General features: G+C 47.7%; 1 protein-coding gene across 1 annotated transcript in view; it reads right to left on the bottom strand.

The window, feature by feature from the left end:
• The window catches only part of LOC140428583 (deoxynucleoside triphosphate triphosphohydrolase SAMHD1-like), an 83,430-nt gene that overhangs the window by 51,046 nt on the left and 11,052 nt on the right, over nt 1-21,332 (bottom strand). Inside the window, exons 2-6 of the mRNA XM_072515221.1 lie at nt 19,127-19,193; nt 16,445-16,514; nt 15,690-15,850; nt 12,288-12,403; nt 4,587-4,657 (exon numbers count right to left, since the gene is read on the bottom strand). Of these exons, the coding sequence (XP_072371322.1) occupies nt 4,587-4,657; nt 12,288-12,403; nt 15,690-15,850; nt 16,445-16,514; nt 19,127-19,193 (485 nt within the window). The remainder of the gene's footprint in view (nt 1-4,586; nt 4,658-12,287; nt 12,404-15,689; nt 15,851-16,444; nt 16,515-19,126; nt 19,194-21,332) is intronic.

Here is a 21,332-nt window from a genome sequence, read left to right as displayed (position 1 = left end):
GTGCAGACTCTGCACAGAGTGACCCAAGCCGGAATCGAACCTGGACCCTGGAGCTGTGAAGCAATTGTGCTGTCCACAATGCTACCGTGCTGCCCCTGCCACCCTTAGTGCTTTCTCCAAGTGGTGTGCAACTTGGAGGAGTATTGGGGGTGGACGGTACGTGGTAATCAGCAGGAGGCTTCCTTGCTTGTGTTTGACCTTATGCCATGAGACTTTGTGGCATCCAGAGGCAATGTTGACGACTGCCAGGGCAACTCTCTCCCAACTGCATACCACCGTGCTGCTACCTCAGCTGGGTCATACCGGGATAGTGATAGAGGTATCTGGCACATTATCTGTAATGTATGATTCCGTGTATGACGAGCTGAGGCTGTAGCTTGATTAGTCTGTGAGACGGCTCTCCCAATTCCAACACAATCCCAGATGCTAATAAGGAGGACTTTGCAGACTCGAGAGGGCTGGGTTTGCCGTTTCCAGTGCCTAGTTCGATCCTGGGCGGTCCATCTGGTTTCTTCCTTTTCATTGACTTTGTAGCGGCTTGAATACAACGGAGTGGCTTGCTGGGCCATTTCAGTGGGCATTTAAGAATCAACCACATTGCTGTGGATCTGGGGTCACATGAAGGAAGGCCAGACCAGATAAGGAAGGCAGATTTCTTTCTCTAAAGGACATTCGTGAATCAGCTGTTTTAATTTTATTTTTTACAACAATCGACAATTGGTCATCATTGGACTTTTAATTCCAGATATTTATTGGATTCAATTTCCACCACCTTTGAGTATTACCCTGGGTGTCTGGATCACCAGTCCGGTGATAATGACACTGCGCCACTGCCTCCCCTTCAATATGGCTGAGGATTCATCAATTTTAGGATAGAACAAAGAGTACAAAAGAGAGCTAAACAGCTAAACATTTCCATACATACACAGAAGTAAACATTCAGACAGACGAAGAGGTAAAGAGCAGAATTTTCTCTTTTGTAAAACGTGTCAAGTCAGGCGGGGGAAAGTGGCGTGTGGCACGCTGGTTGCACTGACAGCTTTTCCCGCCATATTTTTTTGACACATTACAAGAATCCTGAAGGCGGGTGCCACAATGTCAGAGCCCTTCCCGACAGCAACCTCAGCCCCCGACACAAAGACAGAAAACGCTGGACAATCTCAGCAAGTCGGGCAGAGAGAAGGGGAGCTAACGTTGAGAGTCTGGATGGCCCTTTGTCAAAGCTGGAGAGAGCTGGAAATAGGATGAGATGTATACTGTTGGGGGGGGGGGGGGGGGGTCATGGAGCAGTGGAGTTGCATAGAGAGCCAGCGATAGGTGGAGATTGACAAAGATGTTATGGACAAAAAGGGAATGTAAATGGTGGCGATAATGACTACATAGGGGTGCTGACAGTGGGACATTAAGACATCTCTTGCCCTACCTCAAAGCTGTCCTTGTCCCCAGTGTCATTCACCTCACCGGACGCCTTAACCAGAAACTTTTTCTCATCCTTTCAGGTGTTAAGGAATGCAAGCTGCAACAACTCATCGATACCAATAGCCATCCAGGATCCCCCACCCTTTCCTGTCCCTCGGACCACATCCTTTCTAACCACAGCTCTTGCCGTGTATTTACCATATCCTCCGATATTCCCCTTTCTGAGGCTGAATGTGCGGCACTCAAAGGACTCCCCTACGTCCCCACCTCAAATGAATTTCCGCTCGACACCATGCTGAACGCTTTTTCCGCTGTCTTAGTCTCCGTGCTCACTTCTTCAAGCAAGGGCCCTCCCCCTGTTCAACGGATCCTTTTACCCCCTCCACCTGGACCCCTTCCTCCATCCGCTTACCTATTCTTGGATATGTTCATAGAATTTACAGTGCAGAAGGAGGCCATTCGGCCCACTCGAGTCTGCACTGGCCCTTGGAAAGATTATCCTACTTACGCCCATGCCTCCACACTACCCCGTAACCCCACCAACCTTTTGGTTACCGACCCTCTATCACCTTCATTGTCCATCCATTCCCTTCCTTGACCGCTCTATCTCCATTTCTGGGGATAGACAGTCCACTAAAACCCATTTCAAACCCACCGACTCCCACAGCTACCTCAACTGCAGCTCTTCACATCCCACATCCTGTAAGGACTCCGTTCCTTCGCCTCTGTCGCATCTATTCCGATGATGCCACTTTCCAAAACGGTGCTGCTGACATGTCTTTATTCTTCCTTTAGTAATGGTTTCCCACCCACTGTGGTCGACAGGGCTCTCAACCGTGTCCAACCCATCTCCCACAGCTCTGCTTTCACCCCCCCCCCCCCCCCCCCCCTCCCAAAACCAGGACCTTTCACCCCACCAGCCTCCACTTTCAAAGGATCATCCTCCGCCAACTCCAGCATGGTGCCACCACCAAACACATCTTCCCCTCACCCCCCCCCCCCCGTCAGCATGCCACAGGGACTGTTCCCACTGGGACACCCTGGTCCATCCCCCATCGCCCCCAACACCTCATCCTCTTCTCATGCAATCGCAGAAGCTGCAACACCTGCCCCTTTACCTCCTCCCTGCTCACCATCCAAGGCTTAAACACTCTTTTCAGATGAGGCAGCGCTTCTCGTGATTTCCTTCATCTGGTCTATTGCATTTGCTGCTCTCAATGCGGTCTACTGTACATGGAGAGACTAAACGCAGTCTGGGTGACCACTTTTCAGAACACCTACGGTCTGCCTGCAAGCAGGACCCGGACCTTCCTGTCGCTGCCATTTTAACTCACCGTCCTGCCCTCACGTCCACATGTCCGTCCTTGGTCTGCTGCAGTGTTCCAGTGAAGCCCAGCGCAAACTGGAGGAACAGCACCTCATCTTCCGATTCGGCACGTTACAACCTTCTGGACTTAACATTGGAGTGCAACAACTTCAGACTGTGAAGTCTTTCCTCCACCTTCACCCCATTTTTATTTATCAATTTATTTTTGACTTCTTCATCAATTGTTTTCTTTCCCCTCACCATCGTCTACCCTCCCCCCACCCCGCCCAGGCCTGTCGGTTTCCTATTTCAAGTTGTCCTTTGACACTCCGCTTACCCAGCTCTGCCAGTGACACATTCTGATCTCTTAATCAGCACCCCTTCTAGTCGTTATCACCACCATTAACATTGACATCTTATTCAACCTTCACCCATCGATAGCCCTCTATCCAGTTCCACTGCTCCACACACAAGCACGCCCAGCCCGCCCAACAGCATAAACCTCATCCTATTTCCAATTCCCTTTAGCTTTGACACAGAGTCATCCAGGCTCGAAACGTTAGCTCTGCTCTCTCACACGGGTGCTGTCAGACTGCCTGGGCATGTCCCCCTCCCCTCTGGAGGCTGTACCCAGCTGGTTTGGCAGGACCTGCTCTGTACCCCACTGACATGACGTAACTCCATTGTCATGGTGTTCCTGATCTTTCCTGGCAGGAACCCCATTACGCAGTTGCCGCGGGCACTTGAGCAAGGAAATCCCACCGGCATGAAAGCAGCTTTGGGATTCGCCCTCAATTCTGCCACCGGAATGGTGCCTGCCGAAAACAGGGGTGGAAAATATCCTCAAGGTTTTAAGCCAAACCTTTCCCAAATTTAACAGCGCTCTATAAATCTGAATCACAAAGAACTTGCGGAAGTGCCTGAAACAGGCAACTCGCTTAATATGTTACCAGCAACACTTCAGTACGGGTCGAGCATCCCTTATCCAAAATGCTTGGGGCCAGGTGTGTATCGGATGTCAGAATTTTTCAGATTTTGGAGTACACTGTGCACCTGCGGTGTGCACTGCGAACTGCACCACCGCCATGCGCATTGTGAACTGCGCATGTGCAGCGCGTTGTGAACTGCGCATCACCCCAGGATTCGTGACTTCACTCGACATTCGTAAAAAAGTGCGGATTTCGGAATTTCAGATAAGGGATGCTCAACCTGTAGTAGATTCCTCTGGCGATGTCCACTGACCCATTGGCTGCCCAGATAAGAATGATGTGGAGATGCCGGCGTTGGACTGGGGCGAGCACAGTAAGAAGATAAGAATGGACAGGGCAAATGACGAATCGTGTTCCAGAGGACACGATGAGGGATCTTCCCACTCCCCTGCTATCCACATGAGGAAAGACTAAGTCGGTTAGGATTACATTCACTGGAGTTTAGAAGAGTGAGAGGGGATCTCATAGAAACCTATAAAATCAGAAAGGGATTAGACAGGGTAGATTCAGAATGAATGTACCCGATGGTGGGGTGTCCAGAACTAGGGGTCATAGCTTCAGAATAAGGGTCATGACTGTTTAACATAGGATACTTACAACAGGAACATGGAAAGCTTTCACTGCGGCAATGTCAAAGGGTTGGGAAGCAAGTACCAGACCAGAAGTGACAGGAGAACATTTCACAGTAACTTCATTGCAGTGTTACTGTAAGCCTAACTGTGACACTAAGAAAGATTATTACCACAATATTAAATTCCACTGTGAGTCTTAATCTAATCGCATTTAATGTAAATGATACATTAATGACATCCAGCTCACTACACAGCTTCTTGTGACACTTGGCACTTCAAAGACTCTACAAATAGCATTACCTTCCATTTCACATCTTGCCGAGCAAGGGGGATAAATTTTCCATCAAACAGGTGTGAAAACGGCCCATGACCTGGCAAAACAAAAGATAAAAGTGTTAAACATACTGCATCTCAATATCGTCCATGTCCGCGTGGGTCTCACCCCCACAACCCAAAGATGTACAGGGTAGGTGGATTGGCCATGCTACATTGCCTCTTAATTGGAAAAATACTGGGTACTCAAAAATAAATTTAAATCCTCTCCATTTAGAGTAATAGAATCCCGACAGTGCAAAGGAGGCCATTCGGCCCATCAAGTCTGCACCGACCCTCCAAAACAGCATCCTACCAAGGCCACGCCCCCCACTCCATCCCGGAAACCCCAACTAACCTTTTGGACACTAAAGGACAATTTAATCATGGCCAATCCGCCTAACCTGCACATCTTTGGACTGTGGGAGGAAACCGGAGCACCCGGAGGAAACCCACGCAGACACTGTGAGAATGTGCAAAAACCACATAAGGCCAGAATGGAACCCGACCCCCTGGCGGCAGCAGTGAGGCAGCAGTGCTAACCACCGTGCCGCACTTTCACCAAGCAACTGAGTCATTTCCTTCTGAAACACCCTCTTTCCTTCAACAACAGCGCAGGATTTCACATCTTGCGTGGTTATTTTTTTCCATTTTATCATTTGAAATATGTGCCATCCCATAACCATTTCCACAGAAAAAAAAATAACGGCCTGTTGTTTTATGGCCTCAGCTTTTTGTTTGGTCTTTTATTGGCCTTTGTCACTGCTTCTTGGTTGCATTTAAAATCTTACGAGTTAAGGTGAATCTCCTTTCCCTATTCCTTTAAGCTACAGTCACATTTTAGGACGGTGTTATTTTTCCTCCACTGGGCCGCAGGTTTCCTGTTGCTTTATCATCTCTCCTGCAGTCCGCCCGCCACCGCTCTTATCACAACTTGCCATCTCCCACACCGAGTTCAAAGGTCAACACGCCGTTCAATTCACCAATCCAGATCATTTGTGCACTTTTTCAATCTGGAAAAATTCCTCCCTGCTTCCTGCTCTCTAATTCTCTCTGTCCTGATGATCACATTCCCCTTAAATTCCTCACATTACCTTGGGCTCAAGTCTTCGTAAAATATTATCAAACCGTACCAAATATTTTAGAAAATGCATCATCACCAATAGCCACTGAATTAACAACAACCTGTAGGGGCTGGTTTAGTACAGTGGGCTAAACAGCTGGCTTGTAATGCAGAACGAGGCCAGCAGTAACTTCATTGAAGCCTACTTGTGACAATATGAAATGAATGAAATGAAAATCGCTTATTGTCACAAGTAGGCTTCAATGAAGTTACTGTGAAACGCCCCTAGTCGCCACATTCCGGTGCCTGTTCGGGGAGGCTGTTACGCGAATTGAACCGTGCTGCTGGCCTGCCTTGGTCTGCTTTCAAAGCCAGCGATTTAGCCCTGTGCTAAACAGCCCCTCAATAAGCGATTATTATTGGATTCCCTCCAGTACGGAGGTCAGACTCAAGAACATCGAGTTTGCACTGATCCTCCCCGAAAGAGCACCCTACGTGGGCCCACCCCATCCCCGTAACCTCACGCATTGATTGTGGCCAATCCACCTAATGTGCACATCTTTGGACTGTGGGAGGAAACCGGAGGAAACCCACGCAGACACGGGGAGAAAGTGCAAACTCCACACCGACAGTCACCGGAGGCTGGAATTGAACCTGGGACCCTGGAGCTGTGAGGCAGCTAACTACTTATTAGGATAGCTCACCAAAATTATGGTGAGAGATAGGTTTTAAGGAAAAAAGGAGGGGCAGAGAGGTGGAGAAGCTGAAGGAGGGAATTCTAAAGCCTAGGGCCTTGGTAGCCAAAGATATTTTGGTGCGCACATCAGCAACAATCTGTCCTGGTCCACCCAATTCGACGCTACCACCAAGAAAGTACAACGGCACCTATACTTCCTCAAGAAACTAAGGAGATTTGGCATGTCCACACTGACCCTTACCAACTTTACTATTGCAATGAAGCCAGAGAAAACATCCTATCTGGCTGCATCACAGCCTGGTATGGCAATTGCTCAGCCCAAGACAGTAAGAAACTTCAGAGTCGTGAACACCGCCCAGTCCATCACACAAACCCGTGTCCCATCCATTGACTCTATCCACACCCCCCGTTGCCTGGGGAAAGCGGGCAGCATAATCAAAGACCCCTCCCACCCTGCTTACTCACTCTTCCAACTTCTTCCATCGGGCAGGAGATACAAAAGTCTGATAACACGCATGAACAGACTCAAAAACAGCTTCTTCCCCGCTGTTACCAGACTCCTAAACGATCCTCTTATGGACTGACCTGATTAATGCTACACTCCTGTATGCGTTGCAAATTTGGATATATGGCTGTATTCTTCACCCGATGCTATGTATTGACATTGTGTACCTCGTTTTGCCCTTTTAGGTATTTTCTTTTCATGTACTAAATGATCTGTTTGAGCTGCTCGCAGAAAAATACTTCTTCACTGTCACACGTGACAATAAACAAATCCAAATCCAATCCAACATTTACCATCAGTAATGGAGTGATGAGAATTGGATATCTGGAGGGTTGTGGGGCTGGAGGAGATGACTGTGACGGGGACGATGGGTGGAGGGAGACCATGGAGGCATAGATATGAAATCAAGGATGGGAATTTTAAAAATCAAGGTGTTTCTTTCCCTCTGATATTGTCAATGAAAATAAGGTAACGTTGGACATGTTGAATTATGACTTTGGGTCAGTGTAGGAAAACGTCAATTCACAATTTAATGAAGGAGAGGAAGGAAAATCAAGAGAGTGTAGACCAGGTTAACGTGACATCTGTTGTCGGGAAAGGAGTAGAATCGAATGTAATAGGGTAACTAAACATCTTTAAAATTCTCAGCTGATCAGAGAGTCAACATGCATTAACACAATAACATAAGCCATAGGGCAGGATTAATGTTCAATAAGCTCAGAGCCAAGTCGATTGTGGTTTCAAGCCCACTTTCCACCGGTCCCCCATAACCCTCAGCTCCCTCGTCAATCCAAAACCTGAATATATCCAAGATCCTCTCATTCGTCTGGACTCCAATCGATGTAGGCCCAACCTGCTCAGTCGTTCCTCAAAAGACAAACTCCTCATTCCAGGTATCAGCCTAGTGGACCTTCTCCGAAATGCTTCCAATGCGAGTTATGCGCCTCCCTAAGTTAAGGTGAGTAGGTGGTTCTTCAAGAAGCTGACAGAATGTTTTTGAAGATGTGATTCAAATAGTGGACAGGGCATGTCTATGAATGTTTCTTAAATGGACTTCCACAAGGCGTCTGATAAAATGACACACAAGAGACTGTTTAGCGGAAGTTGAAACTCATGGAGCTGAAGGCAAATTTTTAACCTGGTGAGGAAACTGGCTGAGCAGATGGGAAGAGAGCGTGAGGGTGATGGGAAGGTGTGATTAGTGACACAAGAATATGTGTTGGAGTCTCAACTATTCATTAACAACTCAAATAACGGGGATAGAAAGCCACATATCCAGGTTTGCCGATGTCACAAAGGCAGGTAAAAGCAAATTACTGCGGATGCTGGAATCAAACAAAAACAGAAAATGCTGGAAAATCTCAGCAGGTCTGGCAGCATATGGAGAGAGAACGGGAGCTAACGTTTTAAGACAGGATGACTCTTCGCCAGAGCTGATAAGATAGCAAGCAGTGCGGATGGAACGCACCCCCCACTCAGGAAGAAGTCCCATCTCAGAGGGCTGCCAGCCAATTTAATAGCCGCAGATTGTCTGAGCTGTGCCTGAAGCTGGAAACAGCAGTGGACAGGTTAGGGGGTCAATCCACAGATTCAAAGTTCCGGGAGTCCAGGGTCAAGTAAGTGTGGGGGGTCTCAGAGTGGGAGGAGAGGGAAAGGGTGGAGAGTGGGGACTGGTGGGCAGAGGAGGGGTCAGGGTGCTGAAGGAGAGCCCGAAGCACACAGAAGGGGCAGACCTGGGGGGGTGGAGATGGCAGGGGGAGCGGTGTTAAATCTGGGACAGGAAATGGGCCTCGAGTGGTTAGAACTTTGCCACTTAAGGGTCTCAATTGTGGCAAGGGTGAGAGAAAGTAAACTTCTGCCTTTGGGGGTCCTGGTACATTGATCATTACAAAGTACAGAATGTAATCAGAAGACTAATGGAATGGTGGCATTTATAGCTCAGGAACCTGTACAGATGGAGATAGATATTATGCTTCAGCTACACAATGCTCCAGTTAGACCACACCTGGATTGCTTGGGCACCACAACTTTGGAAGGATATATTTCTTGGCTTCGGCGATATATCAGGCAGGTATAAAATAACGATATCCGAACTTCAAGGATTAAATTCTAATCTGTATTTCCTGAAATTAAGAACGTTAAGGACTGCTTTAATCAAAGCTTTCATGATATTAAGGACAGATTGGATAAAGAGAGAGAAAATATTTCCACTAGCTGGGCACTAGGCGTCTAGTCTAAGAATTTAAGTCAGGAGAGAAGGTAGGGGACACCTCACCTCACAGAAGGTGGTAGAATTTTGAAACACTTCTGCAAATGGCAAGTGATGCTCATTCTTTTTCAAATCGAAGATTGATACGTTGTTATCCCAGGGGTATAAAGAAATGTACAGCAACGGCAGGAATATGGAGTGAGATTACAGATGGGCCACAATCTCGCTGAATGGTGGAACAGATTTCAAGGCTTGCTCCTGTTCCTATGTCCCATTGTGAGTCCATCAGCATAGGGCAGATGGGTGCGTAGTGCGAGGAAGGAAACAGGTAGCAGATCTCTCCACCAAACCTTTCACACATCGCCATAACAATTAAAAAAAATTTTTTTTTAGATTACCCAATTAATTTTTTCCAATTAAGGGGCAATTTAGCATGGCCAATCCACCTACCCTGCACATCTTTGGGTTGTGGGGGTGAAACCCACGCAGACACAGGGAGAATGTGCAAACTCCACACGGACAGGGACCCAGAGCCGGGATCGAACCCGAGATCTCGGCGCCGTGAGGAGCTGTGCTAACCGCTGCACCGCCGTGCTGCCCATCGCCATAACAATACACCAACTGAGGTTTTGACACTGGTCTATACACACTCAACGTCACGTCATTTAAGTACGGTACTCCAATTGCATTTAAAGCAACCCCCAGGATTAAGATAACGACGAACTTTGACAGAGACCAGATAGAACGGGTGCCAGTCTCCATTTCCCAAATTGCACAGAGAGTGGCTACTTGCTGGTTACAAAACCAATCCTCTTTCGTTGAGGGTTTACTTGAGCATCTTCAGACTGCAACACCCATGCGTTCTACACGGTGGGTTATTTCCTTTTGCTGTCTAGAGGAATTTATACACACTAATGAAATGGTGAGTGTTCCTCTTATTTTGAGTGGCTGTAACTCATGCAAGTGTGCATGGAAGGATCCGCACCATCGCTGACATTTAAAATGACGTTCTACAAAAAATAGGAGAGCCAGCTGCTGAATTCTTGTTGCAAAAGTGCTGAACCTTCTGTTATGAAGTGAGATACAATCAGCGAGCAGACGCTAAGTGTAGGCTGGAAAGTCAGTCCAAACAGTAGTGGGGGGGGGTTAGTGTTAACGGTTAACAATGTTATATTTTGCTAACCTTGAAGTCTGTCCCAGTTTGGGCTGCACCTTGTGTCAGTAACTGGCCAAGGCTGTCCCACTAATCAGCATTTCACAATGCTCCACTAAACCTAACCAGTCACTGGGGAGTTTCGCACTTAATAAGACTAAACAGTGATCTGATTCTGCAATCCTTCTCCCACTTCATTTAATAATGATGTGGAGATGCCGGCGTTGGACTGGGGTGAGCACAGTACGAAGTCTTACAACACCAGGTTAAAGTCCAACAGGTTTGTTTCGATGTCACTAGCTTTCGGAGCGCTGCTCCTTCCTCAGGTGAATGAAGAGGTATGTTCCAGAAACACATATATAGACAAATTCAAAGATGCCAAACAATGCTTGGAATGCGAGCATTAGCAGGTGATTAAATCTTTACAGATCCAGAGATGGGGTAACCCCAGGTTAAAGAGGTGTGAATTGTACCAAGCCAGGACAGTTGGTAGGATTTTGCAGGCCAGATGGTGGGGGATGAATGTAATGCGACATGAATCCCAGGTCCCGGTTGAGGCCGCACTCATGTGTGCGGAACTTGGCTATAAGTTTCTGCTCGGCGATTCTGCGTTGTCGCGGGTCCTGAAGGCCGCCTTGGAGAACGCTTACCCGGAGATCAGAGGCTGAATGCCCTTGACTGCTGAAGTGTTCCCCGACTGGAAGGGAACATTCCTGCCTGGTGATTGTTGCGCGATGTCCGTTCATTCGTTGTCGCAGCGTCTGCATGGTCTTGCCAATGTACCACTGGAAGGGAACATTCCTGCCTGGTGATTGTTGCGCGATGTCCGTTCATTCGTTGTCGCAGCGTCTGCATGGTCTCGCCAATGTACCACTAGCGAGACCATGCAGACGCTGCGACAACGAATGAACGGACACCGCGCAACAATCACCAGGCAGGAATGTTCCCTTCCAGTCGGGGAACACTTCAGCAGTCAAGGGCATTCAGCCTCTGATCTCCGGGTAAGCGTTCTCCAAGGCGGCCTTCAGGACCCGCGACAACGCAGAATCGCCGAGCAGAAACTTATAGCCAAGTTCCGCACACATGAGTGCGGCCTCAACCGGGACCTGGGATTCATGTCGCATTACATTCATCCCCCACCATCTGGCCTGCGAAATCCTACCAACTGTCCTGGCTTGGTACAATTCACACCTCTTTAACCTGGGGTTACCCCATCTCTGGATCTGTAAAGATTTAATCACCTGCTAATGCTCGCATTCCTAGCATTGTTTGGCATCTTTGAATTTGTCTATATATGTGTTTCTGGAACAGACCTCTTCATTCACCTGAGGAAGGAGCAGCGCTCTGAAAGCTAGTGACATCGAAACAAACCTGTTGGACTTTAACCTGGTGTTGTAAGACTTCGTACTGTTCATTTAATAAAGCTACTAATTCTGACTGGGACACCATAGGAATTGGTGACCTTTGATAGAAAACACTGTGGCCTTTCTTCATGTACGAGACATTAGAGTCAGTCCTGACAGGTTATTTGGCAATGGAGAGAGCATCATAGCGGAGTCCAATAATACCCTCACTCGACAGGTGAACATTCTGCCTGTAATCTGGATAATAGTCATGAGCCCCGGACAAATTTTGCTGCGGTTAGCCTCTAATTGCAGCCCTTGTTAATCAATCTGTAGAACTTACTGTTACGTTCGATGACACCCTCACCCACTGACCACGTAGGATTAAAAGGATTTTTAAAAAATTAATCCCAGTTTAATTTGAACCCAAATAAATATTCTAGTGAATGAAATGAAATGAAATGAAAATGGCTTATTGTCACAAGTAGGCTTCAAATGAAGTTACTGTGAAAAGCCCCTAGTCGCCACATTCCGGCGCCTGTTCGGGGAGGCTGTTACGGGAATCGAACCGTGCTGCTGGCCTGCCTTGGTCTGCTTTCAAAGCCAGCGATTTAACCCTGTGCTAAACCAGCCCCTGCTGTTTATCATGCTTTTAAAAAAAAAAAATCACACCCGTGTGGGATCCTACTCTACCAGTGCCGACAGAACTGCTCACTCACCCAGATCGTGACAAAGTCCCGCAATCTGCACGCACAGAATGTCTCGATGGTTAATCCGCAGTTCCGGTTGCCGTTCAGCGAGGGCCTTTACTAACTGGCCTGCCAGGTATCCCACCCTGCAGGGTAAGAGAGAGAATAATTTAACGAGGACACACAATTCTTTGCATCTTAGCTGCCATGGAATTTACTGTATTAGAAACCCTAAAGCTTTTCTTTGTGAAAATCATCTAGTTATAGGCTGCTCCAGGTTAACAATGGACAGCACCCGGCGTTTAACTACTGCTGAGATACGAATGCTGGTACACTGCTCATCATAGACAACTTGGAAGGCAGATCAATATTTATATAGAGCTTGCCAAATCACAGGTGAAGAATTACTGTTAAATGTAGCAGCCAGTTTGTAATGACAAGGTCCCAAAATAGTAATGGAATGACAGTAGTTTTCTGGCTTAGGGCCCTGACACAGTTTGTCAGGGTGACCCGTGCCTCTTGTCCAGGTCCTTGGTTTAACGTCACGCTGAAAGACAGTGAACGGGATCGTCCGCCCCGCCGCTTTCCTGGTGCGGCACGCCCCCGCCAGCAGCGGGATTCTCCGTCCCGGCAGCCGGCCAATGGGGTTTCATTGTGGGCACCCCCGCATCGTGGGCACCCCCGCGTCGTTGGGAAATCCACGAGCGTGGGTGCGCTGCCGGCGAAATGGAGGATCCCGCTGACGGAGAATTCAGCCCAGTGCCTCCCACATTATAGCACCCCAGTACGGTGCTGTAGTTGTCACAGAAATAGCATAGGAGATAATTCGGCCCATGTGCCATTGCTGGTTCTTTGCTTCGTGTTACATCATAGAATTTACAGTGCAGAAGGAGGCCATTCGGCCCATCGAGTCTGCACCGGCTCTTGGAAAGAGCACCCTACCCAAGGTCAACACCTCCACCCTATCCCCATAACCCAGTAACCCCACCCAACACTAAGGGCAATTTTGGACACGAAGGGCAATTTATCATGGCCAATCCACCTAACCTGCACATCTTTGGACTGTGGGAGGAAACCGGAGCACCCGGAGGAAACCCACGCACACAAGGGAAGGATGTGCAGAGACTCCGCACAGACAGTGACCCAAGCCGGAATCGAACCTGGGACCCTGGAGCTGTGAAGCAATTGTGCTATCCACAATGCTACCATGTGAACAGAAAGTAGGACTAAGTTCCCCATCAAATTCCTATCCAACTCCTTTTCAGAATGATGGAATCAACTTCCATTTAACTAGAGCGTGTTCCAGTGTACTGACCTGGATTACATTCCCAAGCCTCTAGCATGGGACATTAACCTCCACAGGCTCATTGAAGACAGTACTACCACTAGGCCAAGCTTGTATAATGAGGTTTAAATCTACATGCAAAACTTCTCACTGCTCGGATCTCAGTTTAACTAAATTTATGCAGCCTCAATGAGCAAGAAATATTCCTCAATTTGTATCCTTTGGACTCAGCATTGTGGCATTTTTAAATAAACTAAGGGCAGCACAGCGGCACAGTGGTTAGCACTGCTGCCTCACGGCGCCAAGGTCCCGGGTTCGATCCCGGCTCTGGGTCACTGTCCGTGTGGAGTTTGCACATTCGCCCCATGTCTGTGTGGGTTTCGCCCCCACAACCCAAAGATGTGCAGGCTAGGTTGATTGGCCACGCTAAACTGTCCCTTAAGTTAAAAAAAAAATGAATTGGGTATTCTAAATGTATTTTTAAAAAACTGATCGCCAAGTTCCGCACACAAGTACGGCCTCAACCGGGACCTTGGATTCATGTCGCATTACATTCACCCCCCACCATCTGACCTGGGCTTGCGCAATCCTACCAACTGTCCTGGCTCGAGACAATTCACACCTCGTTAACCTGTGATCATCCCCCCCTCCAGTTGCTCCGTTTGGACCTGAAGACTTAATTACCTGCGAAGACTTGCATTCAAAGTATCGTATTGCATCTTTGACTTTGTCTATATGTATGTTTCTGGAACCCACCTCTTCATTCACCTGAGGAAGGAGCAGTGCTCCGAAAGCTAGTGATTCGAAATAAACCTGTTGGACTTTAACCTGGTGTTGTAAGACTTCTTACTGTGCTCATCCCAGTCCAACGCCGGCATCTCCACATCTCAATTGTAGAGTTCAACATGCAGACGGACCTTATTTTATTTTCTTGATCAGGGCGATGTCTTGAAAGCAGAGGCCACTGGCGCCTGCCCACGAGCGTGACGTTGTGGGGCCCAACTCCACAATTTCTTTTTGACTAAGTATCAAAAACCATGGCAGGGAAAGCTGGCAGTGCCGCCTGCGGGCTACACCCAGCTTTTCCCACCCGCGTTAACACGGAGTCAAAAACTCCACCCATTGTCATTCCAGTTTCAAGCAGCAAGTCCCAACTTGAACAGCCAGCCGGCCTCTGCAGAAACTCAAATTTCTGATCCAGGTCCTTGAAGTCCAAAAGGAAACACTGCTGAAGAACTCAGATGGCGGGACCAAATCCACAATCCGCCTCTTAGATCAAAGTTCACTGTCCATGAATGCTTTGAAGATGTTGCTCAGCAAGCTCAGGAGTTCATTCCACCCAGTTTATTGCCCTGTCTCAGTACAGCATCTAAACCCAACCCGAATGCAGCCAGCTACACAACTCCGAATACACGCTGGCCAGTGAACAACTGTGCCATTGAGCGGAAGTCAGACAATAATAATAATAATAACCAAAAAAGAGAAAATGCTGGAACACCTCAGCAGGTCTGGCAGCATTCACAGTAATTTGCTTTTATTTAATAATAATCTTTATTATTGCCACAAATTGGCTTACATTAACACTGCAATGAAGTTGGTGTGAAAATCCCCTAGTTGCCACATTCCGGCGCCTGTTCGGGTACACTGAGGGAGAATTCAGAATGTCCAACTCATCTAACAAGCACGTCCTTCAGGACTTGTGGGAGGAAACCGGAGCACCCGGAGGAAACCCACTCAGACACGGGGAGAACTCCGCACAGACAGTGACCCGAGCGGGAATCGAGCCCGGGACCCTGGCGCTGTGAAGCAACATGCTTAGTTCTTTTCAAACTGGAACCAGCACGCATTGAGCCATGCAGAAAAAGGGGCTTTCACACTCTGGGTGGGAACAGTGCAATTGGACTTGGTGTCCGGTCACCTTTCAGTAACCTCTGCTATAGACATACAAGGAGCACAGGGCAGAATTTGGCCCCCGTCTAGAAACCTGCCTGCACTCGTCACATGGGTGGACTTTCACACTGCCCACTGAGGGGCAAGCAACTTGTGGGCTACCAAATACTGCAGAATAGTGGAGGACAAATACTGGAGAGAAATGACCTCGGGCTGCTTCTAAATGTCATACTCAGAATTCCTTTGCAGATCCTTACCCTATGGAGTGCTCGAACCTATTGTGTGAAGCCCCAGGATACACAAAGTACGTTCCACCGAGTTGCTTGATAAAGCGAAGTCGCTGGAACTGTGGTGTGTCAATGATCCGGATGAGGAGTGGGTGCATCTCAATGTGACCGTGGATTGGGTCATTGAAAACCTACAGAAAATTTTTAAAACTCACATCACATGAATGGGTTACAAATATGAATGTGTGCGCTATATACACATTACATTCAATTAATTAGTTAGTTATTTGAAATCACAATCATTACTGCAACACACATTTTCTCAAAAGGAATACATCAACATAGATCATGTTGCCCTTTGAGGTGCAATAGTAATGTTCACTGTCTATATAGCATACAAAATGATCAGAGGGTTAGATAGGGTGGACAGTGAGAGCCTTCTCCCGCGGATGGAAATGGCTAGCACGAGGGGACATAGCCTTAAACTGAGGGGTAATAGATATAGGACAGAGGTCAGGGGTAGGTTCTTTACGCAAAGAGTAGTGAGGCCGTGGAATGCCCTACCTGCTACAGTAGTGAACTCGCCAACATTGAGGGCATTTAAAAGTTTATTGGATAAACATATGGATGATAATGGTATAGTGTAGGTTAGATGGCTTTTGTTTCGGTGCAACATTGTGGGCCGAAGGGCCTGTATTGCGCTGTATTGTTCTATGTTCTATGTTCTAGGAGTTAGTGCCCGAGGGTGTTGATACAACCTCCCCATCGCAACTGTATTCTCCTACCTTCACATCAATAGGTTTCTGCCAGAGTGCATCAATACAGTTGATCAACTTTAACCGCTCTCCAAGAGGGCTGGAGAAAAGAAAACAAAGATTTGGGAAGCTGGTCAGCGGAAAATGGTGACCCACATAATAACTGTTTGGAACGGAATAGAGGCATTACTGCACACATTAACAGCAATGCGATGAATGGCTCATTTGATCGGTTTTCAATGTAAATGGTGGCCAGGGTACCAGTAGAAATCCTTGCCCTGACAAAGAGTCCTGAAACTTTAACATCCACCGAGAACAACTTAGTCTAATCACCATCTGATCGGGTGTCAGCACCGACAACACCGTACTCCCCAAAGGTTGCACTGAAGTGTCAACCTTTATGAAGGCCTCTGCCTGTCCGGCGTGTCCTTCGAGTCCACCATAAATCGCAATTTTTCTGGATACATCACCCTGACTCGCACTCCTTTGTTACAGAATACCACCCTCGCCTTGTTGAAGGCCACACTCCTCTTTCTCAGCTCGGTCCCGATGTCTTGGTAGATCCGCATCATGTCCTTCCCAGTCACTGTTGTGGTTCTTTTTTTTCCATAAATTGAGTGTGCCCAATTCATTTTTTCCAATTAAGGGGCAATTTAGAGTGGTCAATCCACACAAACACAGGGTTGAATGTGCAAACTTCACATGGACAGTGATCCAGAGCCGGGATCGAACCTGGGACCTCGGCGGTGTGATGCACTAGTGCTAACCACTGCGCCACCATGCTGTCAATATTGTGGTTCTTTGTCGCCCACTACGGGACTCGCTCCTTCCTCCGAAAGCTATGGAAACAAATAATCACTGCCCGTAGTGGCTCATTCGGCGTGGCTTCTGCCATAGTCCCTGATGGGCCCTCTCCAACTCTGGAGGGGTGAATACTTCATCCTCCCCCGGCCCATCAAGAATATCTCTGGAATGTACGTGATTGGTCTCAAACCCTCAACCCCTCTCCGGCAACCTCACCACCCTCAGATTCAACCGCCTCAACCCAAGTCTTCAACTTTTGCCTTTAGGTTCGTGTTGCTCTCTGCCACGAACAGTATCTCTGCTTCCAGCGAGATGAGCTGCCCCTCATGCCGCGACAAGGCCTCCTCCAGGCCCCTCAGTGCTTTGCCTTGCTCCTTCACAGCCTTCGACGTCTTACCCAGCTGCTCTCAGATCGGGCCCAATGCCTCCTCAATGGTGGCTTTGAAGGACTCCTTCAACTCCTTCCCTTGCCGATCAAACTGTCCACCTGCTTCCCGAACTAGTTCCTGCGACCTTCTCTCCCTCAGGTTCCCTCGCCAGGCTACCAGCCTGTGATTTCGTTCCAGTGAGCTTTTTCGATGAAATTTTCGACTTGGCCTCCGCCGACTATGGGCAGCACGGTAGCAGAATGGTTAGCACAGTTGCTTCGCAGCTCCAGGGTCCCAGGTTCGATTCCTGGCTTAGGTCACCGTGCGGAGTCCGCACGTTCTCCCCGTGTGTGCGTGGGTTTCCTCCGGGTGGACCGGTTTCCTCCCACAGTCCAAAGATGTGCAGGTTAGGTGGATTACTAAATTGCCCTCAGTGCCCAAAAAGGTTAAGTGGGTTTACTGGGTTACGAGGATAGAGTGGAGGCATGGACTTGAGTAGGGTGCTCTTTTCAAGGGCCAGTGCAGACTCGATGGGCCGAATGGCCTCCTTCTGCACTGTAAATTCTATGATCTATGACTAACCATTACCCAGTTCGGCCAGCAGCTAGCGAAACACAAACCCAAACCCCCCCCCCCCCCCCGCTTCTACTTTTTAATTCAGAAACTACTGAACTGAGCCACTTTCTAAATCATTTTATCCAGGGATGGAGAGTTTGGGGAGGGTGGAGGGGGTCAGGGCAGCAGGAACAGGAAAGCTAAATACCGACAGCACAAGTTCAAACACTAGCCCAGCGGTTCCTAACACTTTCCTTTATGCCGACCAGATAGTCAGCAAAAGCTTTTGCAGCCCACAACGTACGCAAGCAGTTTTTAAAAATAAATTTAGAGTACCCAATTTTTTTCTTTTCCAATGAAGAGGCAATTTAGCGTGGCCAATCCACCTAACTTTCACATCTTTGGATTGTGGGGGTGAAACCCACAGACACGGGGAAAATGTGCAAACTCCACACAGACAGTGACCCGGGGCTGGGATCGAACCTGGGTCCTCGCCACCGTGAGGCAGCAGTGCTAACCACTGTGCCACCGCGCTGCCAGGACGCAAGCCATTTTAAACATTATTTTTTGACATAGCCTACTACTGACAGAAGACAAAAATAGGTGATGATGCATTCATTGTGGATTACATCACACAAGGTTTGTGAAAAACCTACACTGCGAATAATAATGTAACATCAACGATGATCCAGATGTGGTACACGTAATTGCACCCCCCCCCCCCCCCCCCGCCCCCAGACCACCTGCAGCAATCACGCGGACCACAGGTTGGGAACAAAATACCCAAACTTGCAAACCCCAGCTCCGGGCGTGCAGGTGAACACATAGGAGGAAGCTGAGAATCCCAATTTTCTATCTATCGCCTGCGATTCTGGGAAAGATGCCCGTTGCTGTCTTTGCTGAGCGTTAACCATCCTCAGAGAAAATCACAGTGCCCTGGGTTCACAAAGAGCATTCTCTATTAATATCTCACTGTGGCACTCACCTCACTCCAAGTTGTTCCAAAGCAGATTCTGTCAGATAAGGTAGGGTGATGCCAGCTATCATTTCATCTAGAAAATGAGGATAAAGTGAAAACAATATTCAGTGGAATTCAGTTTTGCTGATCAGTCCTGACCATAGACAAATTCCAATAAGTTATTGAGAGGAAACAATGGCATGGAGGGAGGGAGAGTCAACCTGCACGTTTTTAATTATTTTGAACAAGTGATTGACAATAGGTTTGAGCAGGTTTTACTCAACAAAAAAAAATAATGATTTACATTGAACTCCTAGCTGATTATCAAAACCAAGAAACTCCGAAACCTTGGTCTCCTGGCTCAGCAAACAGCAGCTATCACTACATAAGCAGGAAATTCTCTTGAGGAAAATGATGTTCACAGCACAGCAAGATGGCAGAAAAAGGTGCGGCCGGCACCTCCCTCAAGAATAACAACTCAAAAATGGTAAACATCATTGTGAAGTGGGCAATGTCATCTGGTTCCTGCTTCCCCAGAACCCAACTCCTTATACTCAACAAATGGCTGAATTATTTTTTTTAAAATCACAATCAAACAGTAGAACAGGGAGTATGACCAGTGGATTGCGACAGAAGGGGCAGCGCGGTGTCACAGTGCTTAGCGCCAGGGTCCCAGGTTCAATTCCAGACTCGGGTCAGTGTGGAGTTTGCACGTTCGCCCCGTGTGCGCGTGGGTTTCCTCCGGATGCTCGGGTTTCCTCCCGCAGTCCAAAGATGTGCAGGTTAGGTGGATTGGCCATGTTAAATTGCCCCTCAGTGTCCAAAGATGTGCAGGTTAGGTGGGGTTACTGGGTTACAGGCATAGGGCAGAGGATCCTCCCACAGTCCAAAGATGTGCAGGTTAGGTGGATTGGCCATGATAAATTGCCCTTCGTGTCCAAAATTGCCCTTAGTGTTGGGTGGGGTTACTGGGTTATGGGGATGGGGTGAAGGTGTTGGCCTTGGGTTGGGTGCTCTTTCCAAGAGCCGGTGCAGACTCGATGGGCCGAATGGCCTCCTTCTGCTTCTATGATTCTATGATGTGGAGATGCCGGCGTTGGACTGGGGTGAGCACAGTACGAAGTCTTACAACACCAGGTTAAAGTCCAACAGGTTTATTTCGATGTCACTAGCTTTCGGAGCGCTGCTCCTTCCTCAGGTGAATGAAGAGGTCCTCTTCATTCACCTGAGGAAGGAGCAGCGCTCCGAAAGCTAGTGACATCGAAACAAACCTGTTGGACTTTAACCTGGTGTTGTAAGACTTCGTACTATGATTCTATGAGTGGGGCTTGGTAGGGTGGTCTTTCCGAGGATCGGTGCAGATTCGATGGGCTGACTGGTCTCCATGGACATGAAATATATTTATAACATGCTGATATTAATCATCTTCTGCAATTTGTATTGCACAATTCCTCAATATGTTGTTCACTGGAAAGTTATGACTAATGCATCTGCAATTTTCACAACTACTTATGTTAATATTCTGGCACAGGAACATATATCTACTGTTTACTCCATTACCATTCTTTCAAAGCTAATACAAAATCCACTAAACCCCTCCCGTTGACTTTGCTAGATTCCTTTTTACCATTGTTATTTTAGTCTCTTCCTCCACCAAAAAGAGGTCTTTTCCATATTCTCCATTCGAATCTCACCACCCTTCATCTGTTTTTAAACAGAGCCACACTCTCTGTCCCTTCATAGATTAAAACTTGCGGTGGTAGATTTTTCCCCCATTTACTCTCCTTCCCCCACTTCATTACTTACTGTCCATCATTGCTGCATTTTATAGCTCCCAGTCTACCTTTTCATTGCATCTGTACAACATATTCCATTAGCTTTCGACTATCTCTTTAATTCATGTGCTTACCACAGTTGCTTAACTATACATGGGGCTTTTACCTTTTATGTAGATACTGTGCATTTTTATTGTATCCAATACCCCTGGAAATACTTCACATTGTCTGTTTGTTTGTTTACCCATTAACAGAATTTTTGTAAGCCTCTATCAGCTCGAGACATCTTTTATCTTGTTTGTTGACCATGCCTAGCTGCTTAAGAGCTTTTATAACAGTGGGTCCCAAAATGTGTGCCAAAACCCCAATTTGGGGTTACACATTAATCTCCCTCATCTTGTCCTGTCAGTTTCTTCATTTACGGGATGTGGGTGTCCCTGGTGAGGCCAGCAATTATT

Source organism: Scyliorhinus torazame, chromosome 8, assembly GCF_047496885.1.
Source record: "Scyliorhinus torazame isolate Kashiwa2021f chromosome 8, sScyTor2.1, whole genome shotgun sequence".
Classification (NCBI taxonomy): Eukaryota; Metazoa; Chordata; class Chondrichthyes; order Carcharhiniformes; family Scyliorhinidae; genus Scyliorhinus; species Scyliorhinus torazame.
The sequence above is the reverse complement of the archived record's forward strand: the minus strand, read 5'-3'. Positions and strand labels throughout refer to the sequence as shown.